This window comes from Hypanus sabinus, chromosome 9, assembly GCF_030144855.1.
Source record: "Hypanus sabinus isolate sHypSab1 chromosome 9, sHypSab1.hap1, whole genome shotgun sequence".
Classification (NCBI taxonomy): Eukaryota; Metazoa; Chordata; class Chondrichthyes; order Myliobatiformes; family Dasyatidae; genus Hypanus; species Hypanus sabinus.
In genome coordinates, this window is record NC_082714.1 from 167,708,356 (window position 1) to 167,734,393 (window position 26,038).

A 26,038-nucleotide genomic window follows, 5' to 3' on the forward strand; every position below is an offset into this window, starting at 1 on the left:
CAAGCTTATGAAGAATGATTCACATATGCTTTGCAAGAATTTGTATTTTTAAACACAGAAAATAGGAAACTGTTGGTTTAATCGAGTGATCATTCGGCAATCTTGTATTTTATATTCAGTTCTCCACAGTATTTAGCTGCTAAGTAGGAGAGATGTGAACCCAATATGGAACAGTGAGTGTTGGTCTGGCCCAGGCCTGTGTGGCTTTCCTGCTCTGTACAGTTGGCTGATAGAATTGCTCAATGTCCAGAAACGCTTCCATTTCCACTCTATGTTAAGCTGAGAGAGAGAGAAAGAGAGAAAGAAAAAGAATGTGTCAGTCTTGTTCTGCTGAAATACAACAAGTAGGCAGACTACATTAACCAATAAATATACCAGACAACACAGTCCATCATGGCCCTTGTGACTTAGTGCAATACTGACCTTGTCTGTTGTCTGTGTGGAATCTGCCCAGTATCCCCCCCCCCCCCCCCCCCCACATGTCAGTATTCTCCTCCCATTCCAAACAAACAGTTTGGGAAGTTAGTAACAAGAGGAGAGAATAATCAGAGGGATTGGACTGTGAAAGGTGCAGTTCCAGCTGGGGAGGGTAGCAGTAGTTCCACTAAGCCCAAGACTGGAGCAATCCCATAGCACCAGCTCCGCTGACTCCCAGACTGGGGCAGTCCTGTGGCACCGGTTCCACAAACAGAAAGGAAGGCATAGGTGGTGGTGTGGCTCAGGTGGTTGTGTGGCTCTGTAGGTAAGAGATGAAATTACAATTTTAGAAAGAGGTGACACAGGATCAGAGAATGTTGAATCTTAATGTGGGTGGAGTTAAGAAATTGTAAGGGTTTAAAAAAAACCATTGTGGGAATCTTATATAGGCCTCCAAATAGTAGGCAAGTTGTGGGGTTTAGATTGCAAAGGCAGTTGGAAAAGGCATGTAATAAGAGTAATGTCACAATTGTAATAGGGGACTTCAATATGCAAGGGGATTGGGAAAATCAGATTGGTGTTGGATCGCAAGAGGGAATTTGTTGAAAGCCAGCTGATGGCTTTTTAGAGCAGCTTGTGCTTAAGACTACTTGGGGATTAGATTGGGCTTTGTGTAATAACCCAGATTTTATTTGTCAGCTTAACGTAAAGGAACCCTTAGGAGGCAGTGATCTTAATGATTGAATTCTTACTGCAACTTGGAGGGAGAAGCACAAGTCACAAGTATCAGTATCGCAATGGAATAAAGGGAACTACAGAGGGATGAGAGAGGTGCTTGTCCAGGTGGATTGAAGGAGGATACTGGCGGGGATGATGGCAGAGCCGAGATGGCTGAAGTTTCTGGGAATAGTTCACAAGGTGTAGAATAGATAACTTCCACAGAGGAAGTTGTTCTCTAATGGCAGGGGTAGGCAACCGTTGCTGACAAAAGAAGTTAAGGACAAGGAAAGGGCATACAATATAGCAAAAGTGAGTGGGAAGTTGATGATTGGGAAACTTGAAATCCAACAAAAGGCAACTAAAAAAGCTATAAGAAGGGAAAAGGTAAAATATGAGGGCAAACTAGCCAATAATATAAAGGAAGATACTAAAAGTTTTTTCAGTTATAAAGAGTAAAAGGGAGGTGAGAGTTGATATTGGACCACTGGAAAATGAGATGCTGGTGAGGTAGTAATAGAAACATAGAAAACCTACAGCACAATACAGGCCCTTCGGCCCACAATGCTGTGCCAAACATAATTTACTTTAGAAATTACCTAGGGTTATCCATAGCTCTCTATTTTTCTAAGCTTCATGTACCTATCCAGGAGTCTCTTAAAAGACTGTATCATATCTGCCTCCACCACCAGCGTCAGCAGTCCATTCCACACACTCACCACTCTCTGTGTTTTTAATTTAAAAAAAATAACCCCCCTGACATCTACTCTGTACCTACTTCCAAGCACCTTAAAACTGTGCCCTTTTTCAGCCCTGGGAAAGAGCCTCTGACTATCCACATGATCAATGCTTCTCATCATATTGTACACCTCTATCAGGTCACCTCTCATCCTCCTTCGCTCCAAGGAGAAAAGGCCCAGATCACTCAACCTATTCTCATAAGGCATGCTCCCCAATCCAGGCAACATCCTTATAAATCTCCTCTGCACCCTTTCTGTAGTTTCCACATCCTTCCTGTAGTGAGGTGACAAGAACTGAGCATAGTACTCCATGTGGGGTCTGACTAAGGTTTTATGTAGCAATAACATTACCTCTCAGCTCTTGAACTCAATCCCACAGTTGAAGGCCAACACACCCTACGTCTTAACAACATTGTCAACCTGTACAGCAACTTTGAATATCCTACAGACCCAGACCCCAAGATCTCTCTGATCCCTCACACTGCGATCAGTGTCTTACCATTTATATATTCTGTCTATCAAATTGGACCTACTGAAATGAACCACTTTGCACTTACCTGGGTTGAACTTCATTTGCCACTACTCAGCCCAGTTCGGGTGTGGGTGTGTGTGTGTGTGTCTCTCTCTCTCTCTCTCTCTCCCCACCCCTCTCTCTGCATGTGCACACACATAAACCTTGTAATGTTTATAGAAATGAGGCAAAGTTTCTCCGAACCAAGGTGTAAGGCTCAGGAACATACAAACCACATGATAACTTATGAAGTTAAGGATAAAATCTACAGATAGATCACACATAAATAACAAACTAAAGTGCATTGATATTAAAGATTGTAAGGTGTCACTTGTCCATTTCCCCTGATCACTACTCACCTTTCTATCAGTGAATCTCTCATACTGGTGGCAATTGCACTCGGCTGTGCTTCATTTAACTTGAAAACACTCTCAATGACAGACAGTTCTGTGCTGGTAGTGTCGAGCCCACAGAAAGCACACCAATCGTTCACCACCAGGCCTCCACCTATCACCTCGCTGCCACGGTTCACCGTGCCGGCCTGAAACACAGGAGGAACAATGAGCAAGAATCCTGCATGCGCCCAACTCCAGACCCGGGGACAATGGTCACACGGCCCCAGAAAACAATCATGCTGTCATCCACAGTGGGAAAGAGTCAGGTGAACATACACCCAGTGGACGGGCATCACCAGGACACGTGCCCAGTTACTGGGAATTGGGGGTGGGGTGGGGTAAAAGACACACATGAGGGCTGTTACTGGGACACACGACACTCAGCCTGACGGTGTTACACAGACTTCACTGGTCACATAAAACCATTGGATCATAGGTGGCAGTGAAGGCTGCCTGAGCTAGCCTCCTTCCCACCCCATCTCCGTCCAGACACTAAACCAGTCTGATTATGTGCTGCTAGCACAGAGTCTCCTGCTGGGACTCAGTTCTGCTGTGGCCTTGCACGGCAGTGCTCACACCATGTATCCATGGTGAACGTACCGACCAGCTGACTCGAGGTGAAGCCGCCTTGTTTGGAGCCAGGTCCATACTAACCTGTCGGCCAAGGCCAGCTCTCCCGTGGCGACACTGTCCACTGTTTGATGAAGACACTGAAGGCTGTTCTCAAACACTTAATGGTGATGATCCATAGTTAACTGATAATTTATCAATGGTTAATTGGGCTCCACAATACAATGGCTTGGAGGAGGAAGGAAGAAACAGGCCTTACCACCAGGGGAACCTGGAGTAGAGAAGACAGCTCATCCTGGTCTTCAATGGATGTCTTCGGGTGAACCAAACCTCCCTGATTACTGAAAGCACAATAACTGCCGACCAGAACCTGCTGGGCAACTGTCTGCCGGAACACCTCCACTTTCAGCACATCTGCTAAGATCTCCTCCGTCTCCTGCACAAGGGAATACGAAACGTGTTCAGTGTTGTCACCAAGGCTACAACGTACCCCTCCACCAAACCAGTTCCCCACAAACTCCTCCAGCACTGTTATGGGCTAACTGCTTAACCCAACACAATTATTGACACCATTAGTGGGACACACAGCTCTGACCTGTGACAAAGGTGTTTCTGTGACTACTCGTCTGTAGACACCGAGCATCACACTGCAATAGAACAGTACCACTGGTTTTACAGTGTAGAGTTCTGGGGCAAGGCCCTGCCCGATGAAGGCAAGTGTGCCAAACGCCACCTTCACCACACTGTCTATCTGTATTGCCCCCTTCAGAGAACCATGTACTTGAAAGCCTAGATTCCTCTGTTCTACAATAGACTCTAGAGTCTGCCATTCAGTGTGCAAGTCCTGTCCTGGTTTAACTCCCCATAACACAACACCTCACACTTGTCCACGTTAAATGCCATATGCCATTCATTGGCCCACTTCTCCAGCTGATCTAGATCATGGTGTGGCTTTAGACAACTACACTTTCATCTGCCATCTCTGTAGGGACTTCAGTAAGGCTAGTCCAGAGACATAATTCATAAAATTATGAGAGGCATAGATAGGATAGAATACCTGAATTTTTTTCACAATGCATGGGAGTCTAGACTAAAGGTCACAGGTTTAAGGTGAGAGGAGAGAGATTTGAAGGAGATCTGAGGACAATTTTCCACAGGGTAAGTGGGGAGTATTTGGAATGAACTAGTGGTGGTGGTTGTTGAGGCAGATAATGCTCTGGGTTTAAGAAGTACCTGTCACATAGTAAAGGAGTAGAGAAATACAGGTTCAACGCAGGCCAACAGGATTAATGTAGATAGCCATTGCAGTTGATGAAGTTGGTAGTATTGTTGCTAGAGAAATTCAGCACAGCCCTGCACTGCAAGGACCAGAGTGGGTTCAAATCTCTGAAGTGTTAAGGTCAGAAAGCCTAGCTATACATACATCAACAGGGCTGTTAACATAGCAATTGAAGGCACAGGTTACCTCAGCACACAACCTTGAGGCTGAGTGGGAGAGGCGATAGTGAGGGAAAGAGCACAGAGAGTGGAAGCAGGTGCGGCTTGAGCTTTATCCTGGTTCAGACCATTTGGCAGGGAACTGCAAAATATCACCCAATGCTGAAATAAAGAGCCAATTCTGCAGTTTGCAATATGATGACTTGGAAGAAATGTTAACTCTTCACCACACCTGGGTACTTACAAACAAAATGGTCCTCTTTTTTTTAAAAAAGGGAGTTTAATGGGGTGGGGGGGTGAAGGAGAAGAGAGCCGGGGTGGGAGAGGGGCCCAGCAGGAAGGTAGTTGGGTACAGTTAGATGACAATATAACATTCAGAGTCATTGAATGTGACATCAGACGTCTCCAACTGCACCCTCTTGACCACCAACACCAGAACCATTGCCAAATCATCCTGCATTTCTGCATTCTGTCACAGACCTTAATTTTGGCAGATTTTGTTTCCTGAGCCAGGTGGGATTTCATCCAACTGTTTCACAGTTACCGTTACTGAAAACTGAAATGTTTCAATTCCAGGTTTTTATTTAGAACTTGAATTTCAATTGCTCTACAGTAGTGGGGAGATATGAAGTCCTGCTCCACACACACGACACTAGCCAGGCCCCAGCTTGACTTGTGCACGCAATCTTGGTCACCATATTAATGTGCAATTAATCAGAGGATTTACCAGCATGGGGAAGTCGTAGCCTTGATGACAGACTGGAAACCCTGGGCTGTTTTCTTTGGAACAGCAGGCTGAGTGGAGACTGAGGACTTTAGAATTTCCAGAGGGCTAAATAGAGTAGATAAGGAGGGCCCATTTCCCTCAACATCTTTGTCATAAAAAAGGAGTGGGAGCAGCTAACAGAACATTTACTTACTGCCTGATTCTCACCCTTTCAGAAACCCCCAGCACATTTGAAAGTACATGGGCATGCACCTGAATACTGTGACTGGGCACCCAGTGCTTGGTGGGATCTGGCTGGGGAATCCTAATTGGTCTCAATTTGTTTTGTATTATTTTCTTCAGTTTCAGAACTGGAGCCCAAGAATGGCTGTTGCTTCATTCACTTAACTACAGTTACCATAATGGAGGGAATCGTGTGCCTGAGCTGGAAGAGCCAACAGCTGGAAGTTCCCCCATCCACCCATTTGTCATTGTGGAGCCCCCTCACCAGAAACTCTGCAGTGGTCAAAGAAGATGGCTCACCTACACTTTCCCACATGTCAACAACTGTTATCACTAAAGTGTTTGAAAAAACCTTAATGATGAGATGGAATCCATGGGAACGGTTGGGTCTTCTAGGGCCTGGTAAAATGGCTTCAGCTCCCACAATACTTAGTTTATCAATAATGAGTTAATCTTATTAGCAGGATCCCATTTTACAGACCATTATCAATTTATATAACTGGCTAGCAATGTCTTCTCAAATCTTCACTGTTCAAAGAATGTTCAACACATTGTGATTACTCATCACCCAGTCTCAGATGGACTAACAGTCTTCTAGTTATAACGTTCAGAAAATAATTTAAAAACTACAAATAGGACACATTACAAACACTGAGCAGCCTGAAGGAAAAGAACAATAAAACAGGCCACTTAGTCCATCGCCTTCACCTACCCACACAGCAGACTTCTGAATCCCACCAAGAGTAACCAATGACTTCAGTTTAAGGTTCCAGAAAGAGGGAAGTTCAAACTCAATTAGACACAATGGTCTTCAGAGTAAGTTCTAAAATAAATGGCTGTCATATTTCAGTGAGAGGAAAACATTTGCTTTGAGGGAAGATACAAAGAAAATACTGAATGTTCAGAAGCTTGTAAAAATTCTAAGCATTGACAGGCACCAAGAAGAGGACAGAGGACCTTGCCTTCCACAGCCCTGACGACGTCCTAGTGACCTACAACCAATAAAGGATTCCGCGTACTGTCACTGTTAGTTTTGGAAAAGTCATCTGATCCTTTCCCTTCCCCTGCTATAGCACTTTTCCCAGATCCCCTCATTACCTCCCTTCTAATGAATCTAACTCCAAGAATCACAAGCTTGAGTTAATCCACCAATTTCTCCCTCACAACCCTTAATATAGTTCTACAATATTTTAGGATTCTTCTTTATCTTATCGGCCAAAGTAATATCACGTCCTCTTTTAACCCTCCTGCGTTCCCTACTTGTGTACTCTGATATTTCTTATAATGCAAGGAATTTATTAGATCACAACTGCCTGTACTTGACAGATGCCTCCTTTTTCTTGACCAGACCTTCAGTATTCCTTATCAGCCAGGGTCCCATATACTTGCCAGCCTTATTCTTTAATCTAACATGAACATTCTGCCCTCTCATTCCTATATCACTGCTTCACCCACGATGAGCCTCTCCCAATCAAATTTAGCAAATTTTGAGGGCATTGGGCAGAAACTAGCAACATCCTAGTTCAGGACTTCAGGAGAATCAGCCCCATCTTTTCCTATAACTATTTTAAAACTAAAATAATTTTGTTGACTGGTCCCCAAGTGCTCCCCATTGTCTTCCCAGCCTCATTTTCTAAGAGGAAGTTATGTAGCTCCCTTCTCAAGACAATGTCTTTTTGGAAAATGTAATATTACCCCAAAGTAGTTTCAGTTAGGGAAGTTAATATCAGCCAGGATTATAACCTTATTCTGTCCACACAGCTGTTTCTCTAATTCAAAGTGAACCCACTTTATTATATCTAAGAAGAAGAAGAAAGCTGTTAACTCTGAGTGGAGTCATCAGGATACTGTCATGATGGCGTTTGTTTTAGCAGGCTTTCTTGTTTTTACGAGGCCGAGTTGCTAGCTCGACGCTCAACCCATCACAGATGGAAAGCGTGCAAGGGAGCCGGCTGGATTTGAACTTGAGAGCCTTCACTCCGAAGTCTGGTGCTGATGCCACTACGCCACCGGCCGACCTTTATTATGTTTAAGACTTACTGAAATGGACCACTCTGGGATATCCTCAGTAAGTACCACTCTGAGGTTCTCCCTAGCAGTGAAACACTCTCCCTCTCAAACATCATCCTCTGTTATGGGAAACACATCAGTTCCTGGAACACTAACCTGCGAGTCCTGCCCAGCTTATCAGAACCCTGGCTGACACCCCAAGGAGCATCACCAAGGCATCAGCGCATAAACCCGACTCCGGGCTATGCAAAGGAGATACAAAGACGAGTGAACAAGGCAGAAGGGCTCAGGGACGCTACTCCAGAGTACAAGATCTTGTAGTTGATGGACTGGCAGAGATTACAAAGTGGGAAGGGGCAAGAAGACAGCTAGTCAAAATCAGTGATCATTGGCACCTATCGCACTGGGATAAGAATAAGGGATGCTACAGAAACACCATCATGACGGTGCCCCGATAACTCCACTGCCAAGTTAAGGGCTATTTTTTGGCTTTTCTTAACCCTTTTTGTTAATGCAGTGATGGCATGGAGATGGGAATTGGGAGGGATAGGTCAGGGCAGGGAGGCAACCAAAGCATGATTGTACTGTGGGTGCATCTCTTTCATAGATGTGAATTGTACATTTGTTATGTACTGCACAAACTTCCTTTGTACTATGCCTTCTTGGTTTAAAAAAACCATAAAAAATAATGCTGAGAAAAACAAGCTCACACATGAAACAGCAAGACCATTAAGTAATCTGATTGAAAGACTGAGAATTCTTGTTAAAAAAAATCAAGCCACTGTTCTCCCAAGAGCTGGTTCAGAGCAGCCAGCAGGCAGAGTGAATGAACAGTGACAGACTCTTGCCATCTGGGGGCGCCTGGAGCCAGCAAAACTCGCCTGAACTATTGTGTAGTGAATCACTTTATGAAAGGACAGAAATGGACAGAACAGGCAGTCCTTGGTTACTGGGCATTGGTGTCCCTAGAAACTGTCTGTTTTGTGACTTTCTGTTATGCAAAGCCACAAAGAACACAAGTTGAAAAAACATTCTGCAAAGACAAAGAGTAAACAGTTGATATTTAGGGCCAAGACTTTCATCAGGACTGGAGAAAAAAGATGAGAAGGTGGGAGGAGGGATGAAGTAAAGAGCTGGGAAGTTGAATGATGAGAGATGCAGGGGTGGATAGGAGAGGACAGAAAGCCATGGAAGGGGAGGAGCACCAGAGGGAGGAGATGGGCGGACAAGGAGATAAGGTGAGAGAGAGAAAAGGAGGGGAATGGTTGGGGGGGTTACCATTACCAGAACTTCGAGAAATCAATGTTCACGCCATCAGGTTGGAGGCTGCCCAGACACAATAAGTGTTGCTTCTCCAACATGAGTGTGGCCTCATCACAGCAGTAGAGAAGGCCGTGAACTTCCGTCCTCCCATCAGATTCCTCCTTCTAAAGCTCTTTATCTCTTACACCAGTCAACATTACTTTATTTCCCCCACCTCCCAGTTTCTCCTATCACCTACCACCTCGTATTTCTTCCTTCCCTCTCCACCTTTTTACTCTGATTTCCATCTTTTTTCTCCAGTCCTGATTCTTACCCTTGGCCATTAGGATCCAAAATGGGTCGACCTATAGCTGGGGAAAGTGACTCTCTCCTTTCCACCTCTCTTCTAATATTTTATTTATCTGTGCATTTGCAATGCCACCGTGACATTGTAATTTCCTTCAGCATCCATGAAGTGTCTATCTATCAAAGGGTCTCAGGCCAAAACACCCACTGATTCTGCCTGACCTGCTGAGTCCCTCCAGCATTTCGTGCTTATTGATCTTCATATTGGAGCCCGTGTGAAAACATTTATTAATCTTTAACAAGGGATATGCTTTCATTGGTGGAGAGGGGTCAGGGATAACATTTCAGATAATCTGCCACAGGGACATCACGGATCAAGTTGCTCACCTGGTGCACAGACTTGTCCAGAGTTTCTCATTGCCTGCCACTCTAATGATAATCACGGACCATTCTGCCCATTCACACCTACCCTTCAGCACTTTACCTACAGCTGAACGAAGACACATTCAGGTAGCGACTTCCTGCCAGCTCCAATGATAGAACATTGAACAGGAACAAGCCCTTCAGTCCGTGCCAAAAAACTTTGCCGTCACACCTTCCCCCGGCAGCACATCGCAGGCACCAGCCGCTCTGCGTTAAAAAAATTTTGTTTAAACTTATCCCCGGTTACCTTAAAGCTCTGTCCTGTTGTATCTAACATCTCAACCCTGGGAAAGATGTGTGTGCCTGGCCCTCGCACATGTCTTTCTGCACTTCCACTCAGAGTCAAACTGTACACAGCTCCAGTGGAGGAACAACTCTTCCCAGCTATCCGGAACTTCCGGTAATACCCCCCAACCCCCCCTTCACCATTTCCCTCTCTCACCTTATCTCCTTGCCCTCCCATCATCTTCCCCTGGTGCTCCTCTCCCCTTTTCTTTCTTTCATGGCCTTCCTTCTCTTTTACCAATTTACTTCCCAGCTCTTTACTTCATCCCCTCCCCCTCCTGGTTTCATCTCTCACCTTGTGTTTTTCTCCCCTCCCCCACCTTTTAAATCTACTCCTCGGCTTCTTTTCCCCAGTCCTGCTGAAACTTTTCAGGCTGAAACGTCATCTGTACTCTTTTCCTAGATCCTGCCTGACCTTCTGAGTTCCTCCAGCATTTTGTGTGTTGCTTGGATTTCCAGCATCTGCAGATTTTCTCATGTGTGATGCAGAACTTATTACAGGCTGAGTAAAGAAATTTCTCCTCACTGCACCTATCTAGAAACTGCACATTAGTTCTAGATCCCACCCCCACCCTGGCTACAGAAAATAGCTTCTTTCTCATTAGTAATTTCTCTCAGATTCTAATGCCTTTAAATCTTGTGGCACAGTAATATTTTTTCTAGAACTAAAGGACATAGATTTAAGTAAAAGGCCATATGGTGCAGCTTTTCCACATTGAGGGTGGCGTGCATATGGAAAGAGCAGCCAGACAGAGGCAGACAGAAGGTATTTGGAGAGGTTGAGGGTGAAATGGAGGCATGCGAGACTGGCTCAGCGAGACATGACATGGAGAATATGTCTGAAGGGCCTATTTCCGTGATGTTATACTATAGCTACCAATGAAGTAATTGGATTTGTAAACCTATGTCAGGAGGCTGTTCATTGACTATAGCTCAGTGTTTAACACCATCATTCCCACAATCCTGATCGATAAGTTACAGAACCTCCCTCTGGGCCTCCATACTTCCCTCTTCAACTGGATCCTCGACTTCCTAACCGGAAGACCACAATCTGTGTGGATTGGTGATAACATCTCCTCGCTGACGATCAACAGTGGTGCACCTCAGAGTGTGTGCTTAGCCCACTGCTCTCCTCTCTCTATACCCATGACTGTGAGGCTAGGTACAGCTCAAATACCATCTATAAATTTGCTGATGATACAACCTTTGTTGGTAGAATCTCAGATGGAGAGAGGGCATACAGGAGTGAGATATTCCAACTACTGAAGTGATGTCGCACTAACAACCTGGCACTCAACGTCAGTACGACAAAAGAGCTGATTGTGAACTTCAGAAAGAGTAAGACGAGGAAACATGAACCAACCCTTGTAGAGGGCTCAAAAGAGGAGAAAGTGAGCTATTTCACGTTCCTGGGTGCCAAGATCTCTGAAGATCTAACTTGGTTGCAATACATTGATGCAGCTACAAAGGCGGCAACACAGCAGCTATATTTCATGAACAGATTTGGTTTGTCACCTGAAACACTTGATAACTTCTACAGGTGTACCGTGTACAGGCTGCATCACTGTCTGGTATTGGGGGGGAGGGGCGGGGGGCTACTGCACAGGACGTAAGAAAGATGGAGCTGTTGTAAAATTAGTTAATTCCACCTTGGGTACTTGGCTTAATCAGTCGTTACTTAGATCACAGCAATTCAATTCTTCACTCAACAGGATCTAAACATTTGAAAGAGTTCATCTGCACAGGCATTGCAATCGGAGACACTGCTGCCAGGTGGTTTCAGCAAGGACCTGTATCTGAGATTCAAGCAGGTTAAGCACATGGTGCACACTTGCTGTACATGATCTTTCTTTAATCAACACCCTGAGCCCAGCCAACTATAGCCCACAAAGCACATGAGCATATGTAGTAAGCCTTATCTGCTTTGGGCAGACATCAACACAAAGCACTTCTTACACCGTATGTGGCAGTGCTGATCCCCTCAGCAATCCTTGCTGTGCCCAAGACGACAGGGTTTAGCTGAAACCATGCAGCCATTAACCATCCTTTCACCGGGCTCTATGCTACACAGGTCTCCGAAGCAGAGCTGGCAGTGACCAGAGCTGCTCCATGTACCATAGATCTGAGATTCAATTCTCTCAACTTGCCAAAGGCAGACTGGCAGGGATAAATGAGCAACAGAGTGGAGACTGAAAGATTGCAAATTTGTAATAACCAAGAGGGTGGCAAAACCTTCTGAGCTGCAGATGGTCTGTCTGGAGGAAATTACATGACCACAAACAGACAGGGATCATCACATGCTTTGGTTTCTTCCCCCGTCCCAAAGGCCAGCGGGCTGGGAGGCTCACTTCCCTGCTACTGAGAATGTGGAAGGATATATAATGGCATCAATGTAGGATCTGTGTAAGTGTGCTAGCATGGACTCAAAGGGCTCCATACCAAATGTCTCTACGAATCAACATGTGCTCGTCTAGCATAGAGAAAGCAAAACCAGTTTGGAATGCTCCATTCTGTGCAGTGCTTACAGTCACCTACATTTCTGCTCTGATTTTGCTTTCTGGCATCATTCCAATGAAAACTGATGCAAAGTCAGATGTAACACATTCTCTCTCTGCCTGGGTATTTACAGCATTCTCCTCTGGGTGTTGCTCAGTGTGGCGTTTTAGTTTCTCTCTTCAGCCCTCAGACACCCATTAACTAAATGGTATTAAAACTCATCTGTCACCTGAAAGACACAGCCTCAGTTCAACACAATAAATGACAATGCACACCTTTTCTCACTTCTCGTATTCTGACGAAGCATTAACTCTGCTTTGTCCTCCATAGACACTGTCTAGCCCCCTGGGAAATTCTAGCACTTTGATTTTATTTCAAAATGCCACCCTAAGACACAGATGAAGGAAAATGGATCTCTTTCCAATTCAATGTAGACTCTTTCCAAAGCAGTTGTCATGGTTACTGCACCTGATACTTCTTCCAACAGAAATGTGAGAATCTTCACACTCCAAATCAATGAGATGACATCAGTGCAAGGGGCAGGAATCACAACTCATATTTAATCAGTTTTGCATGCATGGAGAGAGCTCCTTCTGTAAATCGCATCAAATGGATCAAGGCCTCAAGAACGAGTCACCAAACCAGACTTCTAAATATTTCACTGAAGTTGCTGCTTGCCAGTTTAAGGACACTAAAGAAAAGCGGCTAAAATAAATGACATTTAAATAAACCTACTGTCAACGAGACTTAATAGATTGTTGGCAGTCAAAACTGCCAGCTCCAGATGGAAGATGCAAGTCAGGAAGCTGCACCCTTTAAAAACAAACCTCTCTTTTCCAACTGTATACAGGGTCAGTGTGGACACGTGGACCAAGTGGGATCGCAACGTGCACACACTGGTTTGGGGTTTTGGAGGTGGTAGGGATCAGCAGGTTAACTCTGCAGTGACTTTATCAAACAACATCTCCCCATAGGCCTGCACATTTGGCTTGTCTCATACTTATGCAGCTCAGTTTTGGAGCTGCCTCCTCTCCCTTCTCTGGCACTGGATGCTGCATATTCTTCCCCTCATCTACATTTCTTTTGCCAATCAAAGATAATCTTTATTTGCCACACTTACATCGAAATGTATCGTGGAATGTGTCATTTGCCTCTCATCAAATCAGTGAGGACATTCTGGGTGCAGGTGCAGCCCACAAGTGTCACTGTGCTTCTGACGCCAGCAGAGCATGTCCACAATTTCCTAATACGAACCCAAACATGTTTGGAATGTGGGAGGAAAGCCGCACAGTCTGAAGAGAACATACAAGCTTCTTGAACTCCCATCTTCAAATTGCTAACCGCCACATTATCACTTTCACTGTAAGTCCTCATGGTCCTGGCCCCTCCGTCAGGCCTGCTCACATCCTCCGCCTCTCAATACAGCATGTAGAAGAGAGTGGTTTCTCTCCTGAGAAAACCTATCATCACCGTTTAAATACAAAGGGTGGTGAAATATTTTCTCTTATAGCATCAGGAGACTTTGGAACTCTCTCAAAGGACAGGTGAGGGAGCAGAGTATGCTCAACACGCTACCTTGCCAAATACAGAGTCGTTGCAACATGGTCATTCGATTCTTTATTGAAGTTTATAAAGAATGACAATTCATTCTAAATAACACTTGTAACTTCTCAAGAGAGGCTGCCATTTTAGTAAATATTCAATCAGCCAACAGGAGTGCTTTACATTTACTCTGGAGTACTTAGAGCCAATCATGTATTAGTATTCGTATTAGTATTAGTCCAGGTAGTCCCCGGGTTACGAATCAGTTCCGTTCCTAAGTCCGTACTTAAATTGGATTCGTACGTAAGTCGGAACAAGTACATCCACTATTATTTAGCATCAGTTAGTCAAAGGTTTGGCTTAGGTATATATCTTACCTTTCTATGCATATAAAACACTTAAGAAACATATGTATTCCAATAATACATTAATAATATTTCAATAAAAAGAGAAGATGGTGGTGCGATGGCAGCACACGTGGCCACTCCAGGAATGAATATCAGCTATCTGTTAAGTAGGAGGCCTTGCACAATCCTGATTTGATGGGGACGGACGTGAGAGGCACGGAGGAACATCTGATGAAACTTCTGAAATGCCTGTTTTGCTGCCACTGCTACTGTGCCATCGAAAAATCTCCGGAGGTGAAGGCCCCAAATCCTCGGCTTTGCCTGTAGTTTGGTGGCCGGGGCCGGGGTCGAAGCACTCGGCAGAGATGGTGCTCAGTGTCAGAGGGTATTGGAGAATAAAGTTGCATTGCTTGCTGTGTGGCCAGAACTATGTGGGCAACCTTGTGTTTGCTATTTGCTATGTATCCAATTTATTGGCCAGAATGTAATCTCTGTATTGTCTCTGTACTATTGAACGCATCAGTGCCTTAAGAATGTAGCTAACAGTGAAAAACCAGCCTTATATTTACTATGTATCCAACTTATTAGCCAGAATGTAATCTCTATATTGTCTCTGTACTATTGAACACATCAGTGCCTTAAGAATGTAGCTAACAGTGAAAGTAAGCATGTAGAGATAACGGTGGTAGACAGGATCGTGGAGTGGTGTGATTGTATGGGGACCAGTCAAGGCCAGGAAGGGGGAGTAGACTACAGCAAGTATGGGCTACTGAGCAGAAATATTGGTGGCGAATCGAGAAGCTAATGTGCAGGTGATAAGCATTACAAGCGGATAGGGTATGCTAATGTAACTAAGATAGGAGACGGGGTATGCTAATTAAACTAAGATAAGAAATTACTATAAAGAATACTGTGTACTAGGCTCGGCGGGCAATTAGTGACATGTTCATTAATTGTCTCAGCTTTTGTTTGCAAATAAAGGCTTAAATTTCTCGAAGAATCTTCTGTGTCTCCTGGTTATTTCAAGAAACCATGACAAGGGCTGGTCGGAGGCTCGAAGTTTTCAGACGGACTCAGAGTTGGCTGTGGTCGGATGCTTCCAGAGGCTGCATCGGGAAGCTTTGCGGCGCTGAAGATTCATGGCAGGAAGAGTTTTTCTTCCTTCTACCGTCTGCGTGAGATGATGGGCTATTGGGGACTTCAAATCTTGTACTTTCATCTCCCGAGAAGAGAAACACAATGGGAGATTACAGTATTAATGGTAAGACTCTTGGCAGTGTGGAGGATCAGAGGGATCTTGGGGTCCGAGTCCATAGGACACTGTGTGCAGGTTGACCTTCATCAACTGAGAGGTATTGTTACAGTTATACAGGACCCAGGTCAGACCCCACTTGGAGTACTGTGCTCTGTTCTGGTCACCTCACCACAGGAAGGATGTGGAAACTATAGAGAGGGTGCAGTGGAGATTTACAAGGATGTTGCCTGGATTGGGAGCATGCCTTATGAGAATAGGTTGAGTGAACTCGGCCTTTTCTCCTTGGAGCAAAGGAGGATGAGAGGTGACCTGCTGGAGGTGTACAAGATGATGAGAAACATTGATCATGTGGATAGTCAGAGGCTCTTTCCCAGGGCTGAAAAAGGGCACAGTTTTAAAGTGCTTGGAAGTAGGTACAGAGTAGATATCAGGGGGGTTATTTTTTTAAAATTAAAAACACAGAGAGTGGTGAGTGTGTGGAATGGACTGCCAGCGCTGGTGGTGGAGGCAGATATGATACAGTCTTTTAAGAGACTCCTGGATAGGTACATGGAGCTTAGAAGAATAGAGAGCTATGGATAACCCTAGGTAATTTCTAAAGTAAATTATGTTCGGTACAGCATTGTGGACCAAAGGGCCTGTATTATGCTGGAGGTTTTCTATGTTTCTATTACTACCTCACCAGCATCTCATTTTCCAGTGGTCCAATATCAACTCTCACCTCCCTTTTACTCTTTATAACTGAAAAAACTTTTAGTATCTTCCTTTATATTATTGGCTAGTTTGCCCTCATATTTCATTTTTTCTCTTCTTATAGCTTTTTTACTTACTGGATTTCTCACTCAATCAGATCTATCAAAAGGAAGGACACGTACCCTGTCGAGGTCAGGGTGCACCAAGGCCACGTAGTCGTTGCAGGCGATAACGTTACCGAGTGCAGAGAGGCGTTCCTCAACTCTTTGGATGGCCACTGGGTCTGGGAGACAATTGCGTATGTGCTGCAGCTCCTGGTCAGTGGTGTTATTGGGGACCAGTAATCCGTGCCGGTTACCTGTGGGAGTCAACAGGTCAAGTTTATATTCTGCCACAGTACCTGAATATGTAGGTATGATCAGTAACCTAGTTCACCATTACAGCACAATAATCAGAGTCATGGATGGATGGAAACAGGCCCCTGTCCCACCAACTCCATGTCAACCCTCAACCATCCACTCATCCCACTTTAATCCTCCAATGTTCCCCTCAACTCCCACCTAGATTTTACCCCTCGCCTGCACACTAAGGGCAATTTACCCTGGCCACTATCAAAGTGCATATCTTTGGGATGCATAGGGTGAAGTGGGCAGCGCGGCACATGGCAGCAGCGGCCTTTCAGATCTGGTGCTACTTTAATTTGTTTTTTAAAATTTAATATGAAATTAGAATCTAATTTTAAGGCACAATTAGGGTTTAGTGCAATGGATAAAGGATGTATCAAATGTCCGGCTTCTAATTTTCTCCAAGCTTAGACATGACATAATGGAGGAGAGCCAATAAAAAACAGTAGGCGGGTTAGATTCTTTCCAGTGTAGCAAAATAGCTCCACTAGCCAGTAAAGTTGAAAAAGCTATCACGTGTTGGGAGGAAGCAGACACTTTGCTTGCTTCCTCTGGAATAATCCCAAAAATTGCTGTAAATGGATTAGGTTGAACATCCATATCTATAACATTAGATAATATTCCAAACACATCCCTCCAAAAATTATTTAAACTTACATATGATGAGTTAGAGTAGTCACTTCTGCGTTACATCTGTCACAAATAGGGCTTATATTAGGAAAAATATGCGTCAATTTATCTTTGGACATATGGGCCCTGAGTACTATCTTAAACTGAATTAAGATATGGCATGCACAGATAGATGAATTATTGATTAAATAATAAATTTTACTCCATTGCTTGTCTAAAAGTGAATGTTGAAGTTCCACTTCCCAGGTGCGTTGAACCCTATCATTAAGCATCATGCGAGCATTTATTAACTGTATATAAATTCAGTAATGGGGTTTTCGTTAGCTTCTTTATTAGGAGCTCCTCTTCCGTTTTCGCTCTCCAGAATAGGTAGACAAGCTCTTAACCCTATTGTTAAACATACTTTAAAAATATGGTTTCAATATCGTCGATTTTTTGAATTAAATGATTTTTTACTTTCTAGTAATATTTACTCTAATTTCTTTTTTAAACCATCAATTTTGGATTAGGCTTTTTAAACATGGAAAATGAAGGGAATAAAAACGTTTTTAGATTTGTTTTTACAAGACTGCTTAATGTTTTTTTTCACAGTTAATGGATAAATATGATGTCTCTAATACACATTTTTTCAGGTATTTACAGGTTAGGAATTTTTTACGTGATTTTTTTACTGAATTACCCCTTGGCCTGCTCTTTAAATTTGGCTTATGTTATTTTTCAGTTTAAACCTTTTCAAAAACAATTAATAGCTATCATTTACGACTCTAATAATCTCCTTCAATATTCCCTTAACAGCTGCAAGCTGTCCAGGCCCCGAGGCACAAAGCAGCCCCAAACTATGATGCTCCTTCCACCATGTTTCACAGTTGAGATGAAGTTTTCATGTTGGTGCACAGTGCCCTTTTCTCTCCAAAGATAGCATTGTGTCACACCTGTCCACAGAACCTTGCCCCAGAACCATTATGGAACGTTCAGGTGGTCTTTTGCAAATTTCAGATGTGCAGCAATGTTTTTTTTTTTGGAGAGAAGTGGTTTCCTCCGTGGTCTCCTTCCATGAACACCATTCTTGTTCAGTGTTTTTCTTACCGTGGACACATGAACAGAGACTTTAGCAAGTTCTAGAAATTTCTGCAGGTCTTTTTCTATAACCATAAAATCGTAAGATATAAGAGCAGAATTTGGCCCATTGAGTATGCTCCACCAATTCATCCATTATGGCTGATCCAATTTTCCTCTCAGACCCAATCTTCTATCCTCTCCCTGTAACTCTTCAACCCCTGCCCAATCAAGAATCTAGTAATCTCTGCCTTAAATATACATAAAGACTTGGCCTCCGCAGCTGCCTGTGACAAAGAACTCCAGATTCGCCACTCTCTAGCTGAAGAGGTTCCTCCTCATCTCTATTCCAAAAGGACGCCCTCTATTCTGAGGCTGCGTTCTCTGGTCTTAGACTCTCCCACCACAAGAATCATCCTCTCCACAAAACTCTATCAAGGCTATTCACCATTCAATAAATTTCAATGATGTCACCTCTCATTCTTTTAAATTCTAGTGAATACAGGGCCCAGAGCCATCAAACGCTCTTCATGTGACAAGGCACTCAATCCTGGAATCATTTTCATGAACACCCATTCAACCCTCTCCAGTTTCAGAACACCCCTTCTAAGATAAGGGGCCCAAACCTGCTCACAATACTCCAAGTGAGGCCTCACCAGTGCTTTATAAAAGTTTCAACATTATATCCATGAGGAAACCATGCTGACTGTGGGCTATTTTATCATGTGCTTCCAAATACCCAGGGACCTCATCCTTGATAATCAACTGCAACATCTTCCAGCCACTGAGGTCAGACTAACCAGCCTATAGTTTCCTTTCTTCTGCCTCTCTCCCTTCTTGAAGAGTGGGGTGACATTTGCATTTTCCAGTCTTCCAGAACCATACCAGAATCAAGTCATTCTCGGAAGATCATTACTAATGATCTCTTCAGCCACCTCTTTCAGAACATTGGATTGTACACCATCTGGTCGAGGTGACTAATCTACCTTCAGACCTTTCAGTTTCCCAAGAACCTTCTCTCTAATTATGCTAACTTCACAAACTTCATGCCCCGACACCTGGAACCTCCACCATGCTGCTGGTATCTACCACAGTGAAAACTGATGTAAAATACTTATTCTGTTTGTCTGCGATTTCGTTGTCCCCATTACTAACTTTCCAGCATAATTTTCCAGCATTCTGATATCCATTCTTGCCTCTCTCTTATACTTTATGTACCTGAAGAAACTTGGTATCCTCTTTAATATCATTGGCTTGTTTACTTTTGTGTTCCATCTTTACCTTCTTAATGACTTTATAGTTGCTTTATGTTGGTTTTTAAAAGCTTCCCAATCCTCTAACTTCACAATAATCGTTGCTCTATTATATGTCCTATTATTTTGCTTTTATGACAGCTTTGACTTCTCTTGTTAGCCATGTTTGTGCCATCTTTCCTTTAGATACTTCTTCCTCTTTGGGATGTACATATCCTGTGGATTCTGAATTGCTTCCAGAATTTCCAGCCACTGCTGCTCAGCCATCATTCCTGCCAGTGTTCTTTTCCAACTCCTCTCTCGTGCCTCTGTAATTCACTTTACTCCACTATAATTCTGATACATCTGACTTTAGTTTCTCCTTCTCAGATTTCAGGGTGAATTTGATCATATTATGATCACTTGCCCCTAAGGGTTCTTTTACCTTAAGCTCTCTAATCAACTCTGGTTCATTGCACAACACCCAATCCAGAATAGCTGATCCTCTAATGGGCTCAACCATGAGCTGCTCTAAAAAGCCATCTCATCGGCACTCTAGAAATTCACTCTCCTTTAATCCAGCACCAACCTGATTCCCAATCTACCTGCATACTGAAGTCCCCCATGACTATTGCAACATTGCCCTTTTGGCGTGCATTTTCTTCAATATTAACCTCCCAGACATAATCTTTCAACCATGATTCTGGTGGCTACAATATACCTGCCTATCTGCAACTGTGCTGCGAGTTTATCTACCTTATTCTGTAAACTGCGCAAATTCAGACACAACACCTTCAGTCCTGTATTCACTCTTTTCAATTTTGTTGCACCATGTTCAACCTTTCGATTCCTACCTTTGTTGAGGTCTTACCAACATCTGCATCCACAACCTCTCCACTAACTGTTCTGGCACTTTGGTTCCCATCCTCCTGCAACTCTAGTTTAAACCTTCCCAGTGGGATATTAGTCCCCTTCCAGCTCAATATGAGATGTCCCAGACCCTGGCACCCAGGAGGCAACATGCCATCCAGGAATCTTGTTCCTGCCCGTAGAATCCCTTCACTAACGAATCGCCTATCACCAGAGCATGCCTCTTCCCTCTAAGTCAGAGGCAGACTCAGTGCCAGAGACCCAACCACTGCGACTTTCCTCTGTAGGGCATCCCATTCCCTCTCCCCAGCAGTATCCAAAGTGATTTAGCTGTTGTTGAGGGGATGGCCTCCGGGGTACTCTGCACTGGCTCCTTAACCCCTTTCCCCTTCTTGACTGTCACCCAGTTTCCTGTGTCCTGCATCTTGGGTGTAACTACCTCTCTATAGGTCCAATCTCTCACCCCTTCAGCCTCCTGAATAATCCAGATTTCATCCACTTCCAGTTCCAACTCTTTAATACGGTTTGTCAAAAGCTGCAGCTGGATGCACTTCTCACAGTTGTAGTTGTCAGGGACACTGCAGTCTCCCTGCCTTCCCACATCCTGCAAGAGGAGTATTGCACTATGCTGCCTGTCATCTCCACCTTTGGGTTCTTTTTCACCTCCCTCAGCATTGCATGCAGTGATCTTTGCAGGATGCCCACTCCTAGGGAGAATAGCAACTGTAATGAATTTCTTCCGTTTGTAAACAATTTCTCTTATTGTGGACTGATGAACACTCAGGTCTTTAGAAATACTTTTGTAGCCTTTTCCAGCTTCACGCATCTCTACAATTCTTCTTCCAAGGTCCTCTGAACGTTGATCGAGGAATGGTGCAGGTAAACAGATCATTCTTGAGAAGAGCATGCTCTGTCAGTACCCTGATCTGCTGTGTCTTTTTTTAATAGGCCAGGGCCCCTCTACACCCCACATCTCCAATCTCATCTCATTGATTGGAACACCTGACTCCAAATAGCTTTTGCAGAGGGCATTACCCCAGAGGTTCACATACACTTTGAAACCTAGACTGTGATTGTTTAAATGGTGTACTCAGTATTGATGAGCTTACGTGTTATTGGTTTTGTGTTTGTCTATTACTGTGATTTAGATGAGTATCAGACCACATTTTATGAGTAATTAATGCAGAAAACCAGGTAAATGCAAAGGGTTCACAAACTTTTTCTTGCAACTGTATGTAAGTGACTGGAGGCATAAATCAGATGACCAGAGTCTTTTCCTCCAGGGTAGTGGACTCTACAACTAGAGGCATAGGTTTAGGGCTGACAGGGGAAGAGTTAAAAGGAGCTTAAAGGGTAACTTTTACCCCATTCAGAGGGTGGAGGGTATATAGGATGAGTGGTAGAGGGGATATAATTGCAAACCATTTAAGACATTTTGGATGGGTTTATGGATGGGGAAAGTTTAGAGATATGGGCAAGATGCAAGCAAATGGATGGCCAGCATGGGCTAGTTGGGCTGAAAGGCCTGTAGCCATGCTGTAGTCTATGGCTGTACACTTTGCCCAAGCAAAACAACTGCTTTCCAAAGGAGGATGGATAATCTCAGGAGCTGATCACAGGGAAGAGAATGCAGAGCTATTAACCTCCAGGTGTTTGCAGTCATAGTAGAAAAAAGGCGGAGAAAGAACATCCTTCCAATGGCAGAGGATCTGTGATAACATTTTGGTAAACTGCAGAGGCACACAGTACAATGTTAGTGGGAAAGGGAGTCACACATCCAACAGCTCCATCCACCTGCTCTCAGGAGCCCAAAGAAAATAAATTAAACTCCTATCAGTCATATTATCTTTACAAAAACGCAGGAATAACAATTACAAAACTATAGATTGCAGCAGGAAAGTACAGAAACCAAACCTGACAATGTTTGGAACAGAATTCAATTGCAGTACTCCACATACAATCCCAGTCAGGAAGACTGCCTCTAAACATGAAATATTCATGGCTGTCACTTTCATCAGCTCCAGTGCCATGCAGTAGCCGAGTGGAATAAATTACGCAGAAGAGGGGCAGACAGTAACTGTCACACAGATTCTCACACAACCAGAGCCTCTACTTTGGAGGAAAGTAGAGCACAGCATAATTTTATAAAAAACCTATCAGAACACAGAGATGGAAACTTCAATGGTATTTGAATGTAAATTTAAAAAGGAATCAATTGCAGATGCATGGAGAAAGATTGGGGATGGGTTAGAAAACATTTAAAATCCTTTGCATGAAAGAATAATTTGAATAGCATCCTGAAATAAAGAGTATTTGCCGCCTGTTGGCGGGTTGCAGAGGATCATCAGTCTCCTCAGGTAGTCGGTTTGGAGTCTAAAAACACAGCCGCAGAGGGATCACGTGGTCTGAGCAGAGAGAAGGTGACCTCCATTTCACAGCCTGCTTGGCAGCTTTAAGGAGATCCCATTTCAGGCCACGTGTTTTGAAAAGGGTCTTTTGAACTGGTAATTTATCACTCCCTGACCCACTGAACACATCACTAACTAATCATAAGTGGTTCTCAGTTACTATACCACTTAGGACTGATCTGAACCACTATCATGTATTCTGGAAAAGCAAGCAGTGGCTAAAGCACATCATAAATCTGTGTAACCTTTCTGTTGCAGGTATTGTACATTCAGCTATCAACACAGCTAGCATAGATGGCCAGCACAAGTCTCAATAGCTCCACATGTCTGGTCCTTCTTAGCTGGAATGGTAATGTAGTTCCAAACAGACTGAAGTGGTTCACATGAACCATCAAATTCACAGCACAGGAAAGGCCATTCTGCCCAAATTGTCCAGAAAAAATTCACTGGGTTGATTCACAGAAATGTAGAAAACCTACAGCACAATACAGGCACCTCGGCCCACAAAGTTGTACCAAACATGTCCTTACCTTAAAAATTACTAGGCTTACCCATAGCCATCTATTTTTCTAAGCTCCATGTACCTATTCCTGGGCTTTCAAAACAGGAACAATTGGGCAGGTTTCTACACTCTCTGGAGTTTGGATGTGAGAGATCTTACTGAGGAGACCTAACAGAGTAGACACTAATCTCTCCTCTCCTGAGGAATCTAAAATCAGGGGATAGTCTCAGAAGAAGGTATGTATTGAAAACAAAGACGAGGATGCAATTCATCTCTCAGATTTGGTGACATTCTCGATCCTGTACAGTTCCAGAGACGTCACTGAACTATGCAAGGCCTAGACAATGGTAGAGCTGAGCTTATGGGAATCAGGATAAAGACAAGGGTTGAGGCAAGAGCAGCCACACTCCTCTTCCAGTCCACTGGAGCTACACCCTCCCCTGCCTGATCCACCAGGCATGGGAGGTGAAAAAGAACATAGAGCAGTACAGCACAAGAACAGGCCCTTCAACCCACAATGTTGTGAAAAACCAATGAAGTTAGTATTTAAGTAGCCAACTAACTTCTTCAGTCCATATCCTCCATCTTCCTCACATCCATGTGCCTATCTACAAGTCCCTAATGAATCTGCCTCTACCACCACCCCAGGCAGTGCATTCCAGGCACCCACCACTGAGTTTTAAAAAAACTTGCCCCTCACGTCTCTTTTGAAATTACCCCCCTCTTGCCTTGGCATTAGACATTTCAACTCTGGGAAAAAGATAATCCCTCCCTACTCTATCTATGTCTTTCAAAATCTTATAAACCTCTATCAGATCTCCCCTCAGCCTCTGCCGTGTAAGAGAAAACAACCCAAGTTTGATTAGAAAGGCTGGCTCTGTTATAGGAGTCAAACTAGACATACTGGAGGCTCTGGTAGAACAAACGACCCTATGGAAAATCCTGGCAATTTTGGACAATGTTTCCCACCCTCTGCATGCCATCTTGGCTGAACAGAGGGGCACTTTTAGCAAAAGACCAAGACAACTGCTCTGCGCCAAAGAGCATTATAGAACCATAGAACACTACAGCACAGTACAGGCCCTTCAGCCCTCCATGTTGTGCCAACCCATATAATCCTTAAAAAAGTACCCCATAACCCTCTATTTTTCTTTCAACAACGCGCCTGTCCAACAGGCTCTTAAATACCCCTAATGTTTTAGCCTCCACCACCATCCCTGGCAAGTCATTCCAGGCACTCACAACCCTCTGTGTAAAAAACTTACCCCGATGACTCCCCTAAACTTCCCTCCCTTAATTTTGTACATATGCCCTCTGATGTTTGCTATTGGTACTTTGGGAATCAGGTACTGACTATCCAACCAGCTCTGCTAACCTTGCTTCATATGACTTGATCTCCAAACCAGGCAACATCCTGGTAAATCTCCTCTGTACCCTCTCCATAGCTTCCACATCCTTCCTACAATGAGGTGACCAGAATTGAACACAATACTCTAAGTGCGGTCTCACCAGAGATTTGTAGAGTTGCAACATGACCTCTCTACTCTTGAATACAATCCCCCTGTTAATGAAGCCTAGCATCCCATAGGCCTTCTTAACTACCCTATCAACCTGTGCAGCGACCTTGAGGGATGTATGGATTTGAACCCCAAGGTCCCTTCGTTCATCCACACTCTTAAGTAACTGACCATTAATCCTGTACTCAGTCTTCTGGTTTGTCCTTCCAAAATGCATCACCTCACACTTATCCGGATTGAATTCCATCCGCCATTTTTCTGCCCAACTCTGCAGCCTGTCTATATCCTCTTGTAACCTTCGACAACCTGCAGCTCCATCCACCACTCCTCCAATCTTCGTGTCATCCGCAAACTTACTCACTCATCCTTCCGCCTCTACATCCAGGTCATTTATAAAAATCACAAATAGCAGGTGTCCCAGAACAGATCCCTGCAGCACTCCACTAGTCACTGATCTCCAGGCAGAATGCTTTCCTTCCACAACTACCCTCTGCTTTCTTCCTTTAAGCCAATGTTTTATCCGAACAACCAAGGTTCCACTTGTCCCATGCCTCGTGAATTTCTGGATGAGTCTCTTGTGAGGGATCTTGTCAAATGCTTTGCTAAAATCCATGTAGACCACATCCACTGCCCTACCCTCATCAATTTATTTTGTTACCTCTTCAAAAAATTCAATTAGGCTCATGAGGCACAATCTTCCCTTCACAAAGCCATGTTGACTATTCATGAGTAGACTGTACTTCTCCAAATGCTTGTAGACCCTATCCTTAAGAATCCTTTCCAGTAGTTTGCTGACCATCAACATAAGACTCACCGGTCTATAATTCCCAGGTTTCTCCCCATTACCTTTTTTAAACAAGGGAACTACATTTGCCATTCTCCAGTCCTCCGGCACTTCCCCTGCAGCCAAAGAGGATTCAAAGATCATAGCTAATGCTCCAGCGATCTTTTCTCTCAAATCCCACAACAATCTGGGGTGCATCATATCCAGCCCTGGGGATTTAATCAATCTTGATGTTTTTAAAAAGATCCAGCACCTTCTTCCGTAATCTCCGCATTGTCCAGCACACAGGCCTGCTCTTTT

At 43.9% G+C, this 26,038-nt stretch overlaps 1 protein-coding gene across 1 annotated transcript in view; it reads right to left on the minus strand.

Annotated features, from left to right (window-relative positions):
- Nucleotides 1–26: 26 nt before the first annotated feature.
- The window catches only part of eif6 (eukaryotic translation initiation factor 6), a 75,038-nt gene continuing 49,026 nt past the window's right edge, over nucleotides 27–26,038 (minus strand). The window contains exons 3-6 of the mRNA XM_059981103.1: nucleotides 16,518–16,693; nucleotides 3,610–3,786; nucleotides 2,745–2,926; nucleotides 27–279 (exon numbers count right to left, since the gene is read on the minus strand). Coding sequence (XP_059837086.1) covers nucleotides 270–279; nucleotides 2,745–2,926; nucleotides 3,610–3,786; nucleotides 16,518–16,693 — 545 coding nt within the window. The 3' untranslated portion in view covers nucleotides 27–269. The remainder of the gene's footprint in view (nucleotides 280–2,744; nucleotides 2,927–3,609; nucleotides 3,787–16,517; nucleotides 16,694–26,038) is intronic.